Source organism: Budorcas taxicolor, chromosome 16, assembly GCF_023091745.1.
Source record: "Budorcas taxicolor isolate Tak-1 chromosome 16, Takin1.1, whole genome shotgun sequence".
NCBI classification, from domain to species: domain Eukaryota; kingdom Metazoa; phylum Chordata; class Mammalia; order Artiodactyla; family Bovidae; genus Budorcas; species Budorcas taxicolor.
Window position 1 is genome coordinate 4,561,856 of NC_068925.1, and position 19,941 is coordinate 4,581,796.

At 56.5% G+C, this 19,941-nt stretch overlaps 1 protein-coding gene across 1 annotated transcript in view; it reads left to right on the top strand.

Moving 5' to 3' along the window:
• NFASC (neurofascin) overlaps positions 1-19,941 on the top strand; it is a 165,702-nt gene that overhangs the window by 138,702 nt on the left and 7,059 nt on the right. The window contains exons 27-30 of the mRNA XM_052654213.1: positions 2,610-2,624; positions 8,134-8,361; positions 11,745-11,861; positions 12,915-13,067. Coding sequence (XP_052510173.1) covers positions 2,610-2,624; positions 8,134-8,361; positions 11,745-11,861; positions 12,915-13,067 — 513 coding nt within the window. The remainder of the gene's footprint in view (positions 1-2,609; positions 2,625-8,133; positions 8,362-11,744; positions 11,862-12,914; positions 13,068-19,941) is intronic.

A 19,941-nucleotide genomic window follows, 5' to 3' on the forward strand; every position in this document is an offset into this window, starting at 1 on the left:
TGGCCTCTGGCCTCCTGGGATAGCGGGGCCATGGCCCGCAGGCCCACAGAGGGAGAAGCCAGCCTGCATGCTGAGAGGTAGGTGCCGGCGATGGACCTGGAAGACATGTCTTCATACTGTCCCAGTCAGACCTGGGTCCCCACGTGGCCTCGACTTGCTCAGCTGTTTACCTGTTGGGGGTACAGGGGAGAGAGAGTGACTGGTGGCTGAGCTGAGGGGACGAGAGAGAATGCACGTTGGAAGTAAGTGTGCTCATGGACTCCACAGAGCAGGACGGTGTTTGCCAGGTGAGGGAGGCAGCGCTGTGATGGAGGTGGCCCCTGAGGGCCCTGGGGCTGCCCCTTCTCTGAGGGTGCCTGGCGCTGAGGGGAACAGGGACCAACCGTGACTGACGCTGACTGCTGGCGTCCTGGGTCGAGCAGGAGACAGATGTAGCCCTCCTGGCGGCCTGAAGGGAGTGAGCTGTCAGGCCGAGGAGAGGACAGGGAGCTGGGAAACAGCCGTCGGCCCAACCAGCTTCACAGAGAGCGCGCGTGAGCTCCTTCCTGGGCTCTGGCGTCTTCCCACCGCGAGCGCCCGGTCCGGAGCTGCGTGTGCTCGCGAGGTCCACTAGAGGGCGCCCGGCCCGGAGCTGCGCGTGCTCGCGAGGTCCACTAGAGGGCGCCCGGCCTGGAGCTGCGCGTGCTCGCGAGGTCCACTAGAGGGCGCCCGGCCCGGAGCTGCGCGTGCTCGCGAGGTCCACTAGAGGGCGCCCGGCCTGGAGCTGCGCGCACACGCTATGTCCATTAGAGGGCGCCCGGCCCGGAGCTGCGCGTGCTCGCGAGGTCCACTAGAGGGCGCCCGGCCCGGAGCTGCGCGTGTTCGCGAGGTCCACTAGAGGGCGTCCGGCCCGGAGCTGCGCACACACGCGGTGTCCACTAGAGGGCGCCCGGCACCCCTGCTCGTGGCGTCCAGGAGCTCTCGGGTCGGAGAGACTCTGAAAGCCCTGGCGTCCATCCGCAGACCCCCTGTGAGAGAGGGTGGGGGCTTTGCCTCCCCAGAGGCACCGTGGGCTGTTCAACAGCCACTGCCCGAGGTGCCAGACAGCTGTGCCAAAAACCAGGAATATAAAACTAATGAGCTCCCCCAGTCTAGACGGAGGGACACCCACAAGAGGATCCAACTGTGAGTCACCACAAGCAGCGCTGCGTTTAGGTGACGGAAGTGCAGAGGCTGGCCAGGGGATAGGGTTGAGTCCACAAGGGAAGGCTGCAAAGAAGGGGCCATGTGGTTAGGGACCTCTGACGCTGACCACAGATTACCGCGTCCAGCACTCTCCCAAGGAGGCTGAGGTCTGCTGGCCTGGGGGGCCTCCTGGGCATCCCCACCCCCAGCCCAGGAGAGCAGTTGTACCTCCAGGCCTGCTGCCTCCCCCCATGCTCCCAGCTGAGCTCCACAAGCAGTCCCGCGTCGCTCCCCTGGCCCTGCTCGCCTGACCAACAGGCCAGCACTGAAGCAGAAGGGCGAGGGGCCAGGCGGAAGCTGGGGAAGGCTGACGGTGCTCTGTGTGTTCCTGTCTGCGCCTGTAAACCAGGAGTGCGCCACACAACACAGCCCTCTCCCCCAGTCTCCCTTCCAGTTTCTCGGGTACTTGGACAGTGTATTAGGCCTGGGTGACTTTGGGTAAGTGGTTGATACATGCCTGTTACCAAAGGTCAGGCCAGGGATGGTGCACTTTCTTGACTGCTTCACTCTACAAGGAGATATGTAGAGAGCCTCTTCTCCCTCCCTTTTCCCGCCCCCACCAATACTGAACATCAGATAAACAAAGCCTCACTACCCAGCTCCGGTGACCACCGCAGGGAAGGATCTCAGTGCCAGGGGGCAAGAGAACAAAGAGGGGTGCTCAGCCCCACTCAGCCAAGGGCTTTGCAGCAGATTCAGGAGTTCCTTTTAGGCTCTCAGTCTGCAGCTGCATTTCCTCTTTCATGCAGTCCAGTGGGCGGCAGGACATGGGACAGGGCCCCGCGCTCCCGTTCATCACAGGCCCCAGCTTTCCAGGCTGAGATGGTGCAGGGAGGGCCACCAAACCCATTCTCCGTCTCCCTCCACCCCAGCATGGTTCAGCTACCCACTGCCTGCCCCTGGGGATAAAGAAGGCTTCCTTTTGCCCGAAATTGGTATCCTCCTATACACCTCTGTCTTATGCCCTCAATTCCTGGCACCATCAAGGGTCACCCAGCTCCTTCTTAAAGATCAGCCCCGCTAGAGAAGGACACACCCTTCAAAACAGACATGGAAACGTGGCATTCTAGGTGGGCTGTTCTGCGGCCACCTCCTAGATTTCCTTGAGTTGAGATAGAAGCAAAGATGTTAGAAAGGTCTCCAAGACCCAGGAAGGTTTTCTGTAGCAACGTGGCAGACCCCCGTGGGGTTGAACACGATCCCTGAAGGCCAGGTGGTATCCGCAGGGCTGTGGCCAGCACCCAGCCACGCCATCTGGGTCAGTTTGAGCCAGAACCGTCTCTCCTGTGAATGCTTGTCCTGTGGTCTCACCTGTGCTGTTTTCTCTTCCCTCTCATTCTTTCCACCTCTCCCTCTCTGGCTATCTTGGGTGCCGTGTTCTGAAGCCACACCGACCGCAGGTACTGTACCAACCACAGAGGTAACGGGCGTGGCATGGGGCAGTGCAGGCAGAGGCCAGCCTGGCGGGGCAGACAGAGGGAGAGGCCTGGGGTGAAAGCATGCTCTCGGCACGCACCCTTTCAGCAGGTGGGAAGCCGGATTCTGCAGGAGGCTGTGGGGGGGGGGGGCAGGGCCAGAGGAGTGCCAGCACCTTCCCCTCCCTTCGCTAACGAAGGTGGCTGGCTTGGAAGGGAGCCCATTCAGCGGCTCCAGACCTGCTCCCTGGAGCTTCAGCTTTCTCTGGAGCTGAGTGGTTACTTCCTCTGAGCACCTGGTCTCTTGCCTGGCTTGCCATCTCAGAGCACAGCAGGAGCAGAGCCCTTGGGTGACCTGCTGTGCCCTGGGGGTGGGGACAGCTGGCTCCTGTCTCCGGGTCAGGCTGCCACCCCCTGAAAGGGTGACCCGAGGGTGAGCGTGCCGTGCATGCTGGCCTTGCATGCTGCATGGGGCCGGGCACCAGCTCTGCCATCTCCCATGGGTTCCGCTCAGTGAGTCTGTGTCCTAGATGGGCCAGGTACCCCCGACCTGGAGTCTCAGAGGACGCCATGGGCTGAGAGTCCCATCAGCCTGCAGAAACCCAGCTTCTCAGTCTTGTGTGTTAAGGACAGTGCCCACTTCTGGGGTCTGGGAGGCAGATATACCGTGAGGAGCTGGGTGGGCAGGTCTGGAGCAGGAGGTGACCTGCCCTCTGAGGCCCTCCTCCCAAGCCCCCTCACACTGTGGTCTGAGGAGCATCAGCAAGGCCGGCCCTCAAGCTGGAGGGGCTGGGCAGGGACCCAGGCTGCCGCCCCTGCCCTCCTTCAAGGCAGAGTAGAGGCCGTGAGGTGGGTGCACCGGGGCCGCTTCAGGCTGCAGGCAGCAGGGAGGCTGAGAGCCGGGTGAGGAGCTGGAGGGCTGGCTTGCGTGGAGGACCCTACCTTCCTGGGTTGGTTCCCCTCCACCCTCACTCACAGCCCCCCATGCTTTAGGTTGGTTCTGTTTCTGTTGCGCACCCTGCTTCCTCTGTTTGCATTTGTCCCATCAGCCAGACCTCTGGGAGGTGCGCGGTCATCGTGCTCCCCTTTCCTCCATCCTACCCTCAGATAACCCAGCCCAACGGCCAGTGCCTCCCTGCCTCTGCTGGGATGGGAGACAGAGAGGGGTCCTGGGCCTGGAGACCGGGGGAGGGCCATCCATGCAGCCTGGGGGTGGCCCTGACTTCCTGATCCGAGTTTGCATGGGTGCCCGTGGGGCTGGCCCAGCAGGTGCCCAGGGTCCCGAAACCACTCAGTGCAGGCAGAAGGAGAGAGACAGTGAGGGAGCCACGCAGATCACCTGGAAGCTCTCTGGTCAAACAGCTCACAGTCCCCTCCCCATGCTGGCACCCGGGACCCGAGGCAGCTGGGCCTGGTGGCAGGGAGCCTGTTTTGCTCGGTGGGATCCACGCCAGGCTGTGATACCCCTCTCGCGTGGCAGGTGTGAGAGGGATGGGTGTAGTTCCAAACCCCCACTTCCTCCTCATTTAAGAAGGATCCAAGCTCACCCTGTTGTGCAGAGGGAGCCAGGACCTCTGTCTGTCGGCCACGTGTTTCCTGGGCTCCGCTTCCGCGGGGCACAGGGCATTTCTTGGTAAATGAGCTGTGCCAGTAGCCCCGGCTGTTCCCAGCCTTGAAGGCGCCAGTGGCGGCGCCCAGGGTCTCCATCGTCGGCGTGGTCTGGACCCTAGCCCGCTGCTCCCTTCTCTCTCCTTCTCGCCAATTGTGGGTGTTTTTCCCCAAAACTGACGTGTCCCTCTCACCCGGGAGATGGCCCCTTTCCTGCGCCCGTGTCTGCAGCCTCTTACGGCTGCTGCCCATCTGTTCTGGCCGCCTGTGTTTGGCCAAGGTAGTCTGTCCACCGGGTGGACACTTTTGGACCAAGCCATCCACCTTGGAATGTCTGGGAACTGCTGCCCTTGTGTTTGGCTCAGCTCTTATCTGCCAGCGTTTGCTGGGCAGCTCCGTGGTGGGTTCTGGGCAACAAAAGATGAATAAGAGACATGTTGTCTCTTAATTTTCTCCATTTCTTGCATGGTATCACCCACAACTCTGGTGGAAAACCCTTGGCCTTGGCTGGGGTGTCTTCCAGAGTGTGTTAGCACACTGGGTTGAGTACTTCAGGGAGGGGTCCTATGCCTCCAGGTCCACCCTGGCCCTCCGTCACCCTCGGTTATCACCCTGGCCCTCCATCACTCAGTTTCCAGCCTGGTGGTCTCTGCTGAGCAGTGAGCGTATTGGTTCTGCTGTGTTTGGAGATGGCATCCCAGCCCAGCGATGGGTCTGTCCAGCCCGTGGGCCATTCGCCTATAAGCCCCACTGCTGAGCCTTATTTCCAGGCTACCCTGGGTAGCCTGGAAATAAGGGTATCTTGTCTGCTACCCTAACCCTGCCCCAGGGGTTGAAGTTATCTGAATCCCCTTAGACCCAAACACTGGGCAGTTTCCCCTGGAAAGCCCGCCCTTCCCTCCTGTCTGCACACGGCTCTTGACAGCTCACTCACTGACTTCCAGCCCTTCCCTCAGAACCTTGCCTTCTTGCCTCTGCCCTCCCAGTCTCTCTGGCCCTGCCCATCCCTGGGACAATCGACACTGTTAGCAGTGGGCCAGAGAGAGTGCCGATTCACCAGCTGTGACTGTGGCCAGCTAAGGTGCCACCGCTACTGCACCTGCAATGCTGGGCATCCTCTGGGAGAGTGCTGGGAAGCGATTCCTTTCCTCCTGCTCCTCTTGGGCCCCTCTCACTAACGCCTGATAATTGCTGCCAAGCTGAAGGAAGAGCATCTAGTAGCCATCATCAGAGAAAACCCTTGCTCCAGCCAAACTGGGTGGAGGGACCGGAGAGGGAGGGGTTGAGACTGTGGCAGCATCTTCATTTTTCGTTCTTGTCTCTGCCCAGCAGAGCCCAGGACGGACTTGTCCTGGCCCTCTCCACATCTCTGTTTCTAGGGCTGCTCGCTGCAGTGCCTGGGGATGCACGTGGGCCTCCAGTCGGCCCTGTGTCCACTTGAGCGTGTGTCCCTACCCGTGGGAGGCCCAGCGCTCACAGGAAAGTGTGTGTAGTCTCCAGGGGCTGGAGTGCAGAACCACTGTGCACATGGGGGGAAGCCCACATCTCCACACTATACAGAGGGGGGTGACTTAACTTAAAAGTGAGGATCAGTTCTTTGATGATGTCTTTAGCAAAGGTGAGCCTTCTGAAATTATTAGAAAACACATCAGAGTAGTTCTGTCCAGATGGACAAAATAGCTTCTCAGGGTTCCTTCCAGCAGCTCAGAACAGCAGGAAAAGCCCGTGTGTGTCCATGGCCATAGAGCTGCAAGTACCAGGCCTAGGTGGGAGCTCGCCTTTGCCCTGTGGGTCTCAGACTCGTGTGTGTGCACGTCTGTCTCGTTGCCTGTCTTGGTGAGTGGGATGAGAAAATTCCCGCTGGCTGATCCTTCAAACACCAGGCTTGCCTTGCAGGCCTGGGCCACCTGAAATGCATCCTTGAGTACTCACTGTGAGAGGGAGAGTTTTTCCCACTACATGTTCCCCTCACACCCACCTTCCTGATGTCCGTGTTGACTGGGTTTGGGGAACGTAGCGCTATCTGGTCCTGACTTTGTCCAGGAATCTCTGGAATGCATGGGGCACAGTCAGTTGCCCACTGTGACCTCTGTGATCAGCACCCTCAGGCCCAGTAACGCCTCTGATCTTATAAACAGGGAAGCAACTGGGATCCCAGGAACAGTCACTCCTTTTCTGTGGGGAACTTGTAACGTGGAGGCCCACGGGAATGAAAAGGGCTTTCGTTGGTCAGGCTCTTGTTGAGAAAGCTTAGGATCTCTTAATTCTTGAGAGAAGCTTTCTGGCAGTTTTCTCTCTGGTCTCTTTCTTGCTTTGGCCCTCTCCTGGGGAGTGTGGATAGTATTTTCCTGAACTTCTGGAGATTTGAGATAAGATAGGATATCTCTCTTCGTTGGAAGTTAGAGTTACCTATTTGTGTCTTTAGGGCTTCCCTGATAGCTTAGTTGGTAAAAAATCCACCTGCAATGCAGGAGAGGCTGGTTTGATTCCTGGGTCAGGAAGATCCCCTGGAGAAGGGACAGGCTACCCACTCCAGTATTCTGGCCTGGATAATTCCATGTACAGAGGAGCCTGGCATACTACAGTCCATGGGGTCACAAAGAGTCAGACACAGCTGAGTGATACCCTGGCTTCTGCCCTGTTAGCAGAAAGTAGGCTGGTCAGATCGCAGGAGATAGCAGGTAAGGAGGAGCGGTATCCCTGGCTCTCTTGATTTCCCATCATTCTTCTCAGAATTAGCAGTACTGGAACTGAAGAGTGACAGGTCCGCCCTTTGTTAGCATCCACAGCTCTTCTACAGAAAGAAAGAGGGTCTACGGAAACATTGTCATGATAGACCTAACCCCCTACGGCTCACCCCTGTCAAAGGGCAGCTTTGGATGGGAGATGAGAAAGTAAGAGTTACGGCAGATGTGAAGCCCTCTGAAGATTTATGCAAAAAAGCAGCCCGCATGTGCCTCACTCATATCTTGGGATTTCTGCATTTACTGTGGACTGGGGAGGTGGGGCCCAGGACCCAAATGTCCTAGAGAGAAAGGCAGTTACTACAAGCCAGGGTGGTGGTGGTTGTTTAATCGCTAAATTATGTCCAACTCTTTGTGACCCCCTGGACTGCAGCACGCCAGGCTTCCCTGTCCTTCACTATCTCCCTGAGTTTGCTCAAACTTATGTCCATTGAGTCAGTGATGCCATTCAACCATCTTATCCTCTGTCGCCCCCAGGATGGATTGGGGTAATTGCAGGAGGGACCATCCCTGGGCAGAGAAGAAGAGAAGAGAGGCAGGAAATAAATATGAGCTGAGAGCCTGGGGAAGGGGTGACAGTGGAGGCAGAAAAGAGGAAGCACGGGACAAGGCTTGCCTGCAGAGTGGGAATGGTTCTCTCTCTGTCGTTGGGTTTGGGTGGTATTAGGACTCAGGCAGGTGGGAGGAAGTGTCATTTTGGAGTGAACGGTTGGGAATGGCAGGCTTCCTGGTGCTCCTGCAGATAGGGCCCTGCCAGCTGCCCATCTCAAGGCCCAGGCCCCAGGCCTGGACCCGAGTGATGCTGCTTGGCCTCTGCTGGGTGGCGCTTGGCCTGGGACTCCATGTCACCCTTGGGGTCTGAGCGACTCAGTCCATGTGCCATCTTCGTCACTGCCCTTGGCTGGGTGCATGCTGGGCGCTTTGAGCCACATAGGCCGTGAGAAGAAAATGAAACACTCAGGCTTCATTCTCTTCCCTTCCCGCGGCCCTGTACCTGCCTGACCCATCTGTCCTGCTTGGAGAGCCTTCCGGTCACTGAGCTCCATCTGTCCCGTGGGCTGCCTGCCTTGCACGCGGGGCCCTGCGTCCAGCCTTGGGACAGCCAGACCGACCAGACGCGACTATTTTACATTTCCCCTTAGCGCCTCCCACGTCGCCCCCGACCACGGTGGGCGCGCCCGGCACGGTGAGCAGTACCGATGCCACTGCCACCGCCGCCGAAGCCACAGCAGTCCCCACCGTCCCACCCGTCTCTCCTACCACCACCGCCACCACCGAAGCCACAGCCACTGCCGCCTCCACCGCCTCCACCACCACCACCACCACCACGGAGAGTCCCGCCACCACCAGGACTGAGATCCGGGAATCCGGTACTGCCCATCGTCCGTGCCCCTGCCCCTCCATCCGCAGGCCTCCCCAGGCAGGAGGGGGGAGACTGGATTCTCAGGCTGGTGGCCTCGAGGCACAGAGCACCCTGCCCCCACTCTTTGAGGGGTCTCCACCGCTCAGACCCTGTCCTAACCTCAGATCCTTGTTCTTTAACAGAGGGCTACACCACGCAGGCAGGCACTCCAGGGCCCAGACAGTAGGGCCGCCTCCAGCTACATACTGAGGGATCGGCTGAGGGCTGAGCACTGCAGAGGGGGCGAGGGGGGAAGGAGAGGGGCCGGACATTGGCCAACTACGAAGGCCTCCTGCCCTTGCCGTGTTGCCCCAGCCTTGCGGCAGAGCCTGGGGAGGGGGGCGTAGCTGGCCGAGCCAGGCGGCTCTGTTCCCAGAATCCCGTGCCTCCCTTGAGCCTCTCCTGGAAAAGCAGGTTTATCGGCTTTTTTTATAAGGTCAGAGCTTCCAGGAAATGGTACTGCCGAGGAGTTCTGAAATGCTGGCGAGTGCTTTGTTGCTCTCTCCCCTCGTATTCCCCACACCCCCAGATTATACACACGGAGGGGAAACCACAGGCTTTCTAGGGGCCCCTGGGAAGGATCGATCCCAGGGCTGGCCTGCTGAGCCCAGACAATGTGCTGTTCCTGCATCAGGCAGCCAGGCCGGGAAGCTCTGTACTTCCAGCCCGCGGAGACCCCTTGGGGACCCAGCAGTGCTTCTGAGAACTGACATCAAACACTCCTATTACCGCGGAGGGGAGGGCCTCCAGCTTGTGGAGCCCAGAGACCAACTGTCAAGCCAGCGTGATGCGGCAGCAGGGCTGCTGGCAGGAAGCTCCCAGAACGCTCCTCCAGCAGCTGCGGGGCCGTAGGCCCCCCTCTCTCCTGGGCACGTCCCTCCAGCTGCCAGGGCTGCACTCACCCCACCCCTGTTCTCTCAGCACCCGAGTGAGAATGCAGGCTTAATGCACGTGTGAGTCTCTTCTTTAATCCAGTTACATGGAGTTGTGTGAGCCGTAAGTGAGACATGCAATGTGTAGCTGACATGATGCTCCTCAGACCTTGAAAACTGATTTAGCTTAAAGCTGCAGTATTGAAAATGTAAACAGCCTGCTCTGCAAGAAAAAGTTGGCTAAGGAGAAACCTGCTAGGCTATCAGGAGCTGCCCCTGGCAGTTTGGTGATGGATGTTCTTTGGGGCCATGGGAGGCTTCAGGTGGGCCTCTGTGTCCCACGTGGATGCTCCAAATTCACAGAAGAGATGTACCGAGAATGAAGACAGGGAGTGGGTCTTGCTCTTGGAAGGGTTGGCCCTGATGCCACAGAGGACGAGCCTGTGGACGTGCACGCAGAGTTGTAGCTGCACCTGAGATGCTGCAGGGGCCACGCCGCCCTCCGAGTTTGTCCTTGCGGGCCCCCTCGACATCCCCGGTCCCTGCACGCAGCGCAGCGGCTCTGCTGCCCAGGGTTTCCCAAAGCAATGTGCATCTTTATCATGTCTTACAACTGAGGATAGGATTGTTCCTAAGTTTACTTTTTTTTCTAGGGTGAAATGGGACTTTGTCCTTTGGTTCTCCTTTTTTGATCTCAAGGGATAGCCCTTACGTCTCACATCCCAGGAGTCGACAGAACAATCCCTGCTTCCCTTCAGTTCTTGTTGTTGTTATAGTCCAGGATAGCTTTCCTTATTGCTGCCTCTCTCTGAGCTTTTCATTTTTTAATGATCATCATCTTGGTATTTCTAGACGGCAGAGCCTTCCTCCACCTCCCACTAAAAATCATTTGGTTTCCCACTGCTTGACTGCTCCCATTTCCATTACCTTTAAGACAGTCAGCCTTGGGCCAGGGTTGTATTGGTAGTCAAACTGTTTAAACCCAAATCCTTGGGGTTATTTCCAGGGCCCAGAGCTGAGGAGGGAAAACGTCAAGTCCCCAGACCATAGCCAATCAGAATTCACTCCCACTAGAAAGAGCCATGAGCTCCTAAGGAGCTGGGATTCGGGCTGACTTAAAGCAGCCGATACAGTGGAAACCGTAGACAGATCAGTAAGGAAGCCTGCCTTCTGCCCTGCCCGCAGAGAAGGCCTGGCGCCATCAATGGAATCTCTTTCTTGCTCCTCTCCTAAAACGAATCACATTCACCTGGGGCGACCGGCAACTAACAAGGTTGGAGTAGAAAAGGCGCTGCTTTGGAGTGAAGACCAGGAGATCGTTTATCACTTCCCGAGCCCTGCAGACTCGGTCACGTGTCAGATAGATAATGCACACATCACCAATGTGCTCTGTTCATTTATTTTTTCAAGTGAGTTGGTGACAGTGCCCCCTTGCGTGCTAATAAAAGATTCAGGAGCCGCACTGGTAAAGTCTTTGAGATACAGGGCTTCGTGCTAGTACTCCGCTGTGAAATCTTTGCTGAGAAATGGGGTACAGAGACTAGACTGCTGGGTTGTGGGAAAATGATTGCGTTTGAAGATTCCTGCCACTATCCTGTCCGCAGGCTATAGCTTCAGATTGTGTGATGGCTTTAATAAAGCAGCTCCCAGCTCATAGGAACTACATAATTAATGTCTTCTGTGTTGCATGGAGATCAGGCCTCAAAGATGCCAACAGAACAGGATTCTTCTGGTGTCTGGGCCTCTGAATGTTGGGTGTCAAGAAGGAGTTACCTTCTATGTGCCATGAAAGGGAGAGGAAGGGTTCGTACTGTCTTCTCGGAGCCCTGGGGTTTTAGGCCCAAGTCCCGTTAGACAGTCTGAGGCCCTTTTTCACAGAGTTCAGCGTCTTGGTGACCAAGAATGACCCCAAGGGCTCTGTGTAAGCTGCCGCTCTCCGTCTCCAGTTTCAGGAGCGCAGTAAGGTTTTCCTTTGGTCGTGTCCTTTGTGCAGATCTCATCTCTCTCTCGACCGGCTTTTCAAGATGTCTTTTTCCTTTCTGTAGAATGTCTGTAGCTGATGGGAAAGAGGCACATTTCCCCCCTGCCCCTCGCCCCCCGCCCCACCCGGTCTGCATCCTAGCTAACAGGGCTTTTCACTGCACGGTGGAAATCTGTGAGAAGGGACCTAAAAAGGGAAGGAACCCTGGCTAGGGCCTCCGGTGGCCTGGGCCACACCCACTCTTTCAGTCGCACCCCCGCCTATGTGGACACACAGTTTCCAGCTCTGCCTCACACGCAGGGCCCCTGACTGTCCTGCTCGTGCCTGGATGGCGACCTCTGGCCTGGCCGCCAAGGCTGCAGCTTGGAGCTCCATCAGGCCCTGTGTGCAGCCCCTTCCTACTTACCCTGTCCTAGCTGCCCGTGTGTGTGTGTCTGTCTGTCTGTCTCCAGTGCCTCCTCCCTCCTCACCACTAACTCCTCTTCTAACCCCCGCCAGCCCCCGACGAGCAGTCCATCTGGAACGTCACTGTGGTCCCCAACAGTAAATGGGCCAACATCACCTGGAAGCACAGTTTCGGGCCGGGAACTGACTTTGTGGTTGAGTACATCGACAGTAAGCATTGCTGTGTGGGTGCGGCAGCAGCTGCCGCGGGTAGCACGGATGCCCTTCGAGAGGCGCAGGGCGCGCCCCCGGGCTCGGGGAGGCCTTTCAGCCGCCCCACTGTGGCTTCATGAAGTCGATGCGTGCTCAGGCGGCAGGGGTGGGCAGAGCAAGCTCGAGGTGAAGAGGGGTTTCTGCGCCATCAGTGGCGGTCCAGGGGTGCCTTGCTCGGCAGCAGGGGCGTGGCCTGGCTGAGGGCCCTCTGTCCATTTCCTGCCCAGAACAAGGGTTTCGACAGGACCCCAGTGAGCTCACTCTCGCTGCTGTGTGGATTCCTTCATTTAGGATCCTTACTCTTAGGGTCTCCCCTGGACAGTTGGACCCCCAACTGTACTTGGCTCACAGAGGGACGCCAGCTGCCCACAGGTCAGAGACGCCATCCAGGGTCACACGTCTTAGCTTGAGCTGAGCTGGTGCTCCTTTACTGGATATTTGTGAGACTGGAGTGAGATCGGGGTAGCTGGGTGAAGGCCCCATTCTGGAGGGCTCAGACCCGCTGTGCTGGCCTGTTAAACTTGTGCTGGAAGGGCACCCGAAGCTCTGAGAGAGAACAAAACCAACTCGGTTCTCTGTGGTTGGAGAACCCAGAACTGCTAGTTTGCCGTAATTTTCCAGTGCTTCCCATGACCAGCATTCACCCCACCCCCCAGACAACCAGGCTGTCGCTTCTCCTGAAGTGCGAGCTCACGCAGCAAGAAATGAGAGGGGAAGCCGGGAGTGAGGCCTGAGGAGCAGAGCCACCCTGCGGGGTGCTGAGTTACCCTCTCCAGGGTAGCGGAGCGCTGGCTGACACCCTGAGAGCCTAAGGAAGCGGGTCCTAGTGTGCTCAGCACCTCAGCCTGTGGTGAGCACAGGAAGCCTCACGAGGGGCAGTGTCCTGCGGGACGGCCTGGCCCCTGCCGCCCCCACCGTGCCTCCGCCTTTGGCAGGCGCCCAGGCGTCTAGGCATTGCCTCTCCAGCTCCCCGTGCCCAGCCTTAGGCTGACTGAGGTTTCTGTTCCCCAGGCAATCATACGAAAAAAACTGTCCCTGTTAAGGCCCAGGCCCAGCCTGTACAGCTGACAGACCTCTATCCCGGGATGACATACACGTTGCGCGTTTATTCCCGGGACAACGAGGGCATCAGCAGTGCCGTCATCACCTTTATGACCAGTGCAGGTGAGAGGGGTCTGGCCTGGCCGTCCCCGGCAAGCATGGGCATGTCGTGCTCATCCTCAGCTTCCCGCTTGTCTCTCCTGCCGGGAAGGAAGACTCACCCTCCCGTTCCTCACCTTGCATGGCGTGGCTCGGCTCTTCTTACGTGTCAGTCTGCAGCTACCGGAAAGACAGAATGAGCCAAAAGTGCATGCCGCCAGAGAGGAAAGTGCGCGCCCGACCCTGTGGGGATGAGGGGGCATCACACAGCCTGAGGACAGCGGAGCCCCCCAGCCTCCACTGTGCTGGAAACGAGGGCTCGGTGTGAGCATAAACATGGTCTTTGTGTGGGGGTCTCGGGGCAGTGCGACCTGGCCTCACACAGGCTCGCTTCCTGCATGTGGGGTTAGGGGATAGGACCAGGTCTTTACCCCAGGAATCTTCCCAGGAACCAAACCAAGGATCAGCGTGTATGGCATTGCCTTGCCACTGCCAACTGTTGTTTAAAAACTCCAAGGGGTGTGACCCGAATTGTTTGGAGCTTTGTTTTTGGGCTTCCCTGGTGGCGCAGAGGTTAAAGCGTCTGCCTGCAATGTGGGAGACCTGGGTTCGATCCCTGGGTCAGGAAGATCCCCTGGAGAAGGAAATGGCAACCCACTCCAGTATTCCTGCCTGGAGAATCCCATGGACGGAGGAGCTTGGTGGGCTACAGTCCATGGGTCGCAGAGTCGGACACGACTGAGCGACTTCACTTCACTTTGTTTTAGTTTAACTTTGCCCCAGATTTGTCATGGCTTAAAAGTAGTTGACCTTTTGTTGCACTGAGGAGGAGAAACTTTCCAGTCCTAGAAGAGCTCTGGACCTTCCCGGCCTTCAGCTGTGGATGGAGAAGCGTCTTCCTTTGTACCAAACCAACAGGGAAACTGGGGCTCAGTTAACAAGGTTCAGAAATCTCTCTGTTCGTCAGGGTGGCTGGCAGTCTGGAGGGCACTTGCTTGCCTGTTTGTGTCTCTCTTTAAAATCAGCTGGGCAAGCTGGCCAAGGGGCTGGCGTGCTAAGCCCTGGGGAAAGGAGGAGTCTGGGGAAAGAGACAGAGAAGAAAGGACCAGTCCCTGCCCTCAGGCACGTCCTGCTCAGGTGCAGGTTACTAGACACAAGGCTAAAGGAAAGAACACACCATGGTTTATGTGGAGCTCCAAATGTGGACTTACGTGTCCTCCTGTGCCTGGCTTGAGGCTGATCCTGGTGGCTTGCGTCTCGAGAGTCTCAGCCCGTGTGTGTAATGCCTCCCGCCACCCCTTCCAGCCTGGTCCCTCGCGGTCTGGGTGTCCCGGCCTCCCCCCTGTGTCTCCGCCTGTTCTGCGCACGTGCATGTCCATGCCTATCCATGCCATCAAGACTCGGGGAGTCTGAGTCCTGCTGCCTGCTTGAGGCTCACCAGGCCAGCTAGGACAGGAAGTCTGCAAGCAGCCAGGCCATCCTGGGAGCCAGGCCCGGAGACTGGGCAGTTGACGGACTGAAGCAGGCGGCTGGACTCTGTCTGACCCAGTCAGGGCTCCAGGCTGTTGCTCACATGTGTGCATGCGTTTGCTTTTGCTTTGTTACAAACTTGAGTCCAGCCCAGAGGCAGAAAGCAAGGATGAGGTCTGATGAAAGAGTTCCATCCTAGGGAATGCAGCAAAAGCCGGCTCAGCCTGCTTGCAGAGCTTAACTTTGCCCAGTGCTGAGCCCAGGGGCTGTGGGTGTGGGCTGGGGAGAAAGAGCCAGAGGGGAAAGGGCCCGTCCCTGCCCTCAGGGCCGCCCCAGTCTGCTCTGAAGTCCCAGCATTCCGTGCAAAGGAAAGCAGTGATAGTGACTGACGATGCCCTTCTGAACACTGACTTAGATGTTCATTTCCCCTTTCCTGTGGTTGCTATGGAGAGGCTGACCCCATAGCTTGCTTTCAGGGTGTGAGGCCTGCAGCGCCCGCATGTGTCCCCACCTCCTCCCCATGCAAGCTGGAGAGGGCAGGCTCGTGACCCTCGCTCTGGGCACTTATTGCTCCCTTTCCTCACGGGCTGGCTGGAAATGACTATGTGCAAACCACATAGAGAAGAAAACTGTTTTTACTTTCTAAACTTCGTGTATGCCTGTGAGTGTGTGTCCAGATCCTCTGAAAATACACGAAGGAGTGGGTGGACTCCAGAGCCAAGTTCACACAATCATCTCCCAGGTCCCTGGGTCTCATCAAGTTTATGACCATCCTGGGGCCCAACCACTGGTCTTTAGACAACCACAGGCTATCACTTCTGTCCATAGACTCAAACATGTTACAATCGTTCATGAAGGAAATGGGAAAAAAACCACAAGGAATGCTCGCAGGCTCCCTGACTCTCACCAGACAGATCCCACATGAGAAGTTAATCACTTTCTTGAAGCTTTTGAAACCAAAGATGCCTGAGGGGCCCCAACACATAACCCTGGATTCCAAGAGACCTTTCAGCTCTCACATCCTGGAGCAGGCTGGATGGGGTGCTGACGGGCCCAGCGAGACAGACAGCAAGCTGCCTTAGGCCTCAGGGACATGGGAGGAGGGACATTAGGGGACCTGTGGTCGGCCTCTTTTCGCTGTGCTGGGAGAAACCCAGGATGGAGTGAGGTGAAGATGGAGAGGTGTAAAATGATGCGTAAGTGAGAGCAGCCATGCCAAACTGCATTTGAAGAAAGCCCATCCCTGTCATATTTGTTCATCCACCCTATTTCTGAAATAGTTTTTCTGCCTGCTTTGAGTGACTGGCCTCTCTCCAATGATCAAACCAATTTCCTCTTGATTAGAGTGAAGAGCCTAAGGGACCTGTGCTTTGCAAGTAAACTACACATTTCCGAGCAGGATTGTAGAGAATGGTTGTGACCTCTAAGCCAGAGTAGGAGATACTAGAACCTGTGTGTTCCCAGTGAACAGGTGCTGTCCTGGGTTCTGTTAGCTCCAACAAAGGTCGAAAATGTAGATATTCACTGATCTTGGGATGTTGCTATTACTGTGACCATTAGGGATCTGGAAACATGTTGAATGGATCGATTAAGAATGGTCTTGGCAGACAAATGTAATTGCCCTGAAGCCCTGCAAAAATGCCGCCTCCTCTCAGGGTCTTTGGAGTCATGTGAGTGAGATTATGTCCTAACTTTCTTTTGGTTCTTGAGAAACTAAATCATTTTGGTGGAGTCTGATTGAGCCCACCTTACCCCAGATCCCACTGGGTTTTTTGTGTCTTTGTTATTGTGTATCATTGACATTGATTAGTTTTAGGCATACAACATAATCATTCGATCTATGCAAAATGATTATCACGACAAGTTTAGTTAACATCTATCACCAAACATAGTTACAAAATCTGCTTGGTTTTGAAGAGCCTTGTATGTCTGAACTTCACAGAAAATTCTTTGATCTTTTCAGTAAGGACTGGAAGTAACATTTGAACTTTGCATGGTGGTGTCAGGAATGGAAAGCTATATTTAATTTGTAAATTTCTCATATGGCCACCTTCCATGGAATTGTGCCTTTCTTTCCCAAGAGAAAGGAGTCTCATGGGAGACAGCTGTCAGCAAGATAGTGGAGCAAACAGGTCACTGCAGACATTCAGACCAACTTCTTTGCAAAAGATGGGAACCACCGTTCAAACATAAGTTGAAGTGACTCCTTCATCCCAGTGCCCAGGTGGCATGTGGTGAAGCCAATATCCTTGTGACCCTTTGGCTGGTATGAAGAAAAAATGAAAGAGATAGCCCGTGTTAACCTTAGTGGTGGTGGTGGTTTATTTGCTAAGTCATGTCCAACTCTTGCAACCCCATGGACTATAGCCTGCCAGGCTCCTCTGTCTATGGGATTTCCCAGGCAAGGATGCTAGAGTGGGTTGCCATTTCCTTCTCCATAGTTATATTAGGATTAAATTGGCCATTAGTCAGTAAGTAGTCGGTGACAACTAGTTGGGTGACCAGCATCATGCTAAGGACAAGGGGGCTCAAAGGATCCCCAGGTCTCCAGCCTTTGTAATATCATTGGACATCAGAACCCAGGAAACAGAGCAATTAAATATTGCATCATGTGGAGTAAAGGGGGCTGAAACTGGAGTTAAGAGACTGGTGTGAGCTGAAGGAATCGGAGATTCAGGAAGGAGGGGGTTGAACGTGGAAAGGGGAAGGACGGGAAGGGTGGCTGTCCAGGCTCTCTGGGGCAGGGTGGGGAGGGTGCAGAAGGGGACGACCAGGGCATCTGACTTGATTGAAGTGTTCTGGAAACATAACAGCATGATGTATCATTGTATCCTTGGAATCTGACAAACACAGACTGAGTGGAACCCTTTAGAACTGGGTAGTGACGTGACTATGGGAAACATTTTGGAAGGAGCAAATGATAGCCCTTAGAGGTGAGATGTGAGGTGCTGGCAGAAGCAGGGGCAGATGGGTGATCCAGGGAGATGTCGGGAGCAAGCCCCGGGCTTGCAGTGTGGAACTGGCTGGAAGGACAAGGGGAGATGAAAGGAGTTTGGAAAGGCACGGCCAGAGGACAGGTGAGAGTCAGAGTCCAGAGAGTGAGTCTGGGAAAGGTGCCCTTGGTGGTGGTGGGTGAGCATGGAGTACAGCGGGCGTGGAGGCCAGCACGTGGGGCACAGAAGAGCTGGCAGGAATCGGTGATGATGGCAGAAGGTTGGAGCATTTCTCTGTAAGAGGACAGTGTGCGCACGAGAGCCAAAAAGCCTGGCAGGCTCCTCAGAAATGCCTTAAAACAGGGAGCTGCAGCGCGTTTAACAGAGAAAGGGGAGAGACAGCACGGGGGGAGAAACTGAGAAATGCTGGAGTTTTCAGAGATCCTTACAGGACAGAGCCACCAAGGAGATGAGGTGTTGGGTCCCTGCAGAGGGGAGAGAGGAGAGCCCTCTCGGGTATGGAAGGAGACGGCTGCAGAGGCTGTGAAGCTCCAGTGTGGGGCAGGTGAGCATGACCCCAAGACACAGACTGGGAGGGAGGGTCACGTCGAATCAGCGGGAGGGAGAGGGGAGCAGGGAGGAGCGGAAGGGGGGCCGCTGCCGTGGAGGGCCCGCTGAAGTATGACTCCGTGAGACTGTGACGGGCCTGGTCTGCGTCTTCCGCCAGCGAAGCTCACTGTGAGAGCAGGAGAGCACAGTAACTGCCAAGGGGAGCTGCAGCAGGCGATTAAGTCAGGTGTGGCATGGAAGGGAGGGCAGCATGGAGCCTGCGGGAGGCAGAGCCCCATCAGGCCCAGAGGGTGAGGGGGTGGGCCAGGGGACGAAGCCAAGGAGCAGATGAGAACCGAGTGCCCTGTGTTCCGGGCTCTGGCCCAGCCCCGGGGACGACAGTCCCTCCTTCAAGGAGCTCACCTTCTGAGTGGAGTGGTGAAGAGCACAGACTCAAACCAGATAGCCTGGGGCCACAGCTCAACTCTACCACTTACCCGTTCCAGGGCCCTGAGCCGATCACTGACCTCAGCGCATCGGTTGCCTCACCTATGAAATAGGGTAATAGTACAAATGCACCTTTTTGCCTTTTCCTGCTGTTGAAGAGGTTTGCCATTCCCTTCTCCAGTGGACCAGGTTTTGTCAGAACTCTCCACCATGAAACATCCGTCTCGGGTGGCTCTGCACAGCATGGCTCACGGCTTCATTGAGTTACACAGGGCTGTGATCTATGCGATCATTTTGGTTAGTTTTCTGTGATTGTACTTTTCATTCTGGAGGCCATGGGATTGCAGTTCTTGCTGCTGCTTAAGGAGGAGAAGGGATGACAGAGGACAAGATGGTTGGATAGTATCACCGTCTCAATGGATGCGAGTTTGAGCAAGCTCTGGGAGATAGTGAAGGACAGGGGAGCCTGGCGTGCTGCAGTCCACGCGGTCGCAAAGAGTCAGACACGACTTCGTGACCGAACAACAAATCCACCCTATGGGACTCTTGTGAGGCTTAAACTAGATAACTGTGGGAAAGTGCTTTGAGCTGTGTCAGCCCATAGGAAGTGCTTAAACAAGTGTAAGCTGTGAGCAGTAGTAGTCTAGCCAGTTGTTATATGTGCCATGAAAAGGGCAAGTGCAGTCCTGCAGATAGAGTGGCTGGGTGGGAAAGAGAGTTTTGTCTTAGCTGGGAAGGTCCGGGAAGGCCTCTCTGAAGAGACGACATTGGATGAGGCCGCCATCTCATCAGATCTCAGGGCAGCAGATGCAGAGGCCCCTGAGGCAGGCGTGGGAGCAGCCAGGGGGCCCGGAGCGGCCCAGGTGGTGGGAGAGGCGACTGATGGAGCCCGGTGGGTCAGGGCAGGGAATGGAGGAGTTTTTCCTAATGGGAGTGAGAAACACCGGAGGTTGAAATCAGGTAATCTGATCCTGTGTGGGGCCTGGGAAGACCTCTCAGATCTTGTGTGGGACGTAGCCTGTGGACGCAGGGCTGGGACTTCCCCCACAGCACCCGGATCAGCGTGGTAATGGCCGTGTTCTTATGGAACTTTCCAGCCCGGACTGCCTGGGCAGCCAGGCTGCAGAGAGAGGGGAAGGTCTTGCTCATCAATCTTCATTGTTTATTGAGACCCAGCTTGGTGCAAGGCCCTTGGCTGGACGCTGAGGACTGGTAGAGACAGTTTCTCCGCCCATGAAGAGCCAAGAGTAGGCCACACCTGGATACCTGCCCCGCATGATGGTGTGACGCAGAGCCTGGGGTCGCATCTCTGCCGCTGTGCTTCTTCCCTAGGAGGCCTGGAGCCTCAGCTCAGGCCGCGTGGCTCCCAGCGCTCCCACCATAGTCTGGGTCTCCCAGAGGCTCCTCCGCTGGCTCTGCCTGCCCCGGGTTCCCTGCGGTCTCCTCTGTCCCTGATCCTGTCCTCCAAGTCGTGGTTTCCATGGAAGGCTGCGTCTTTT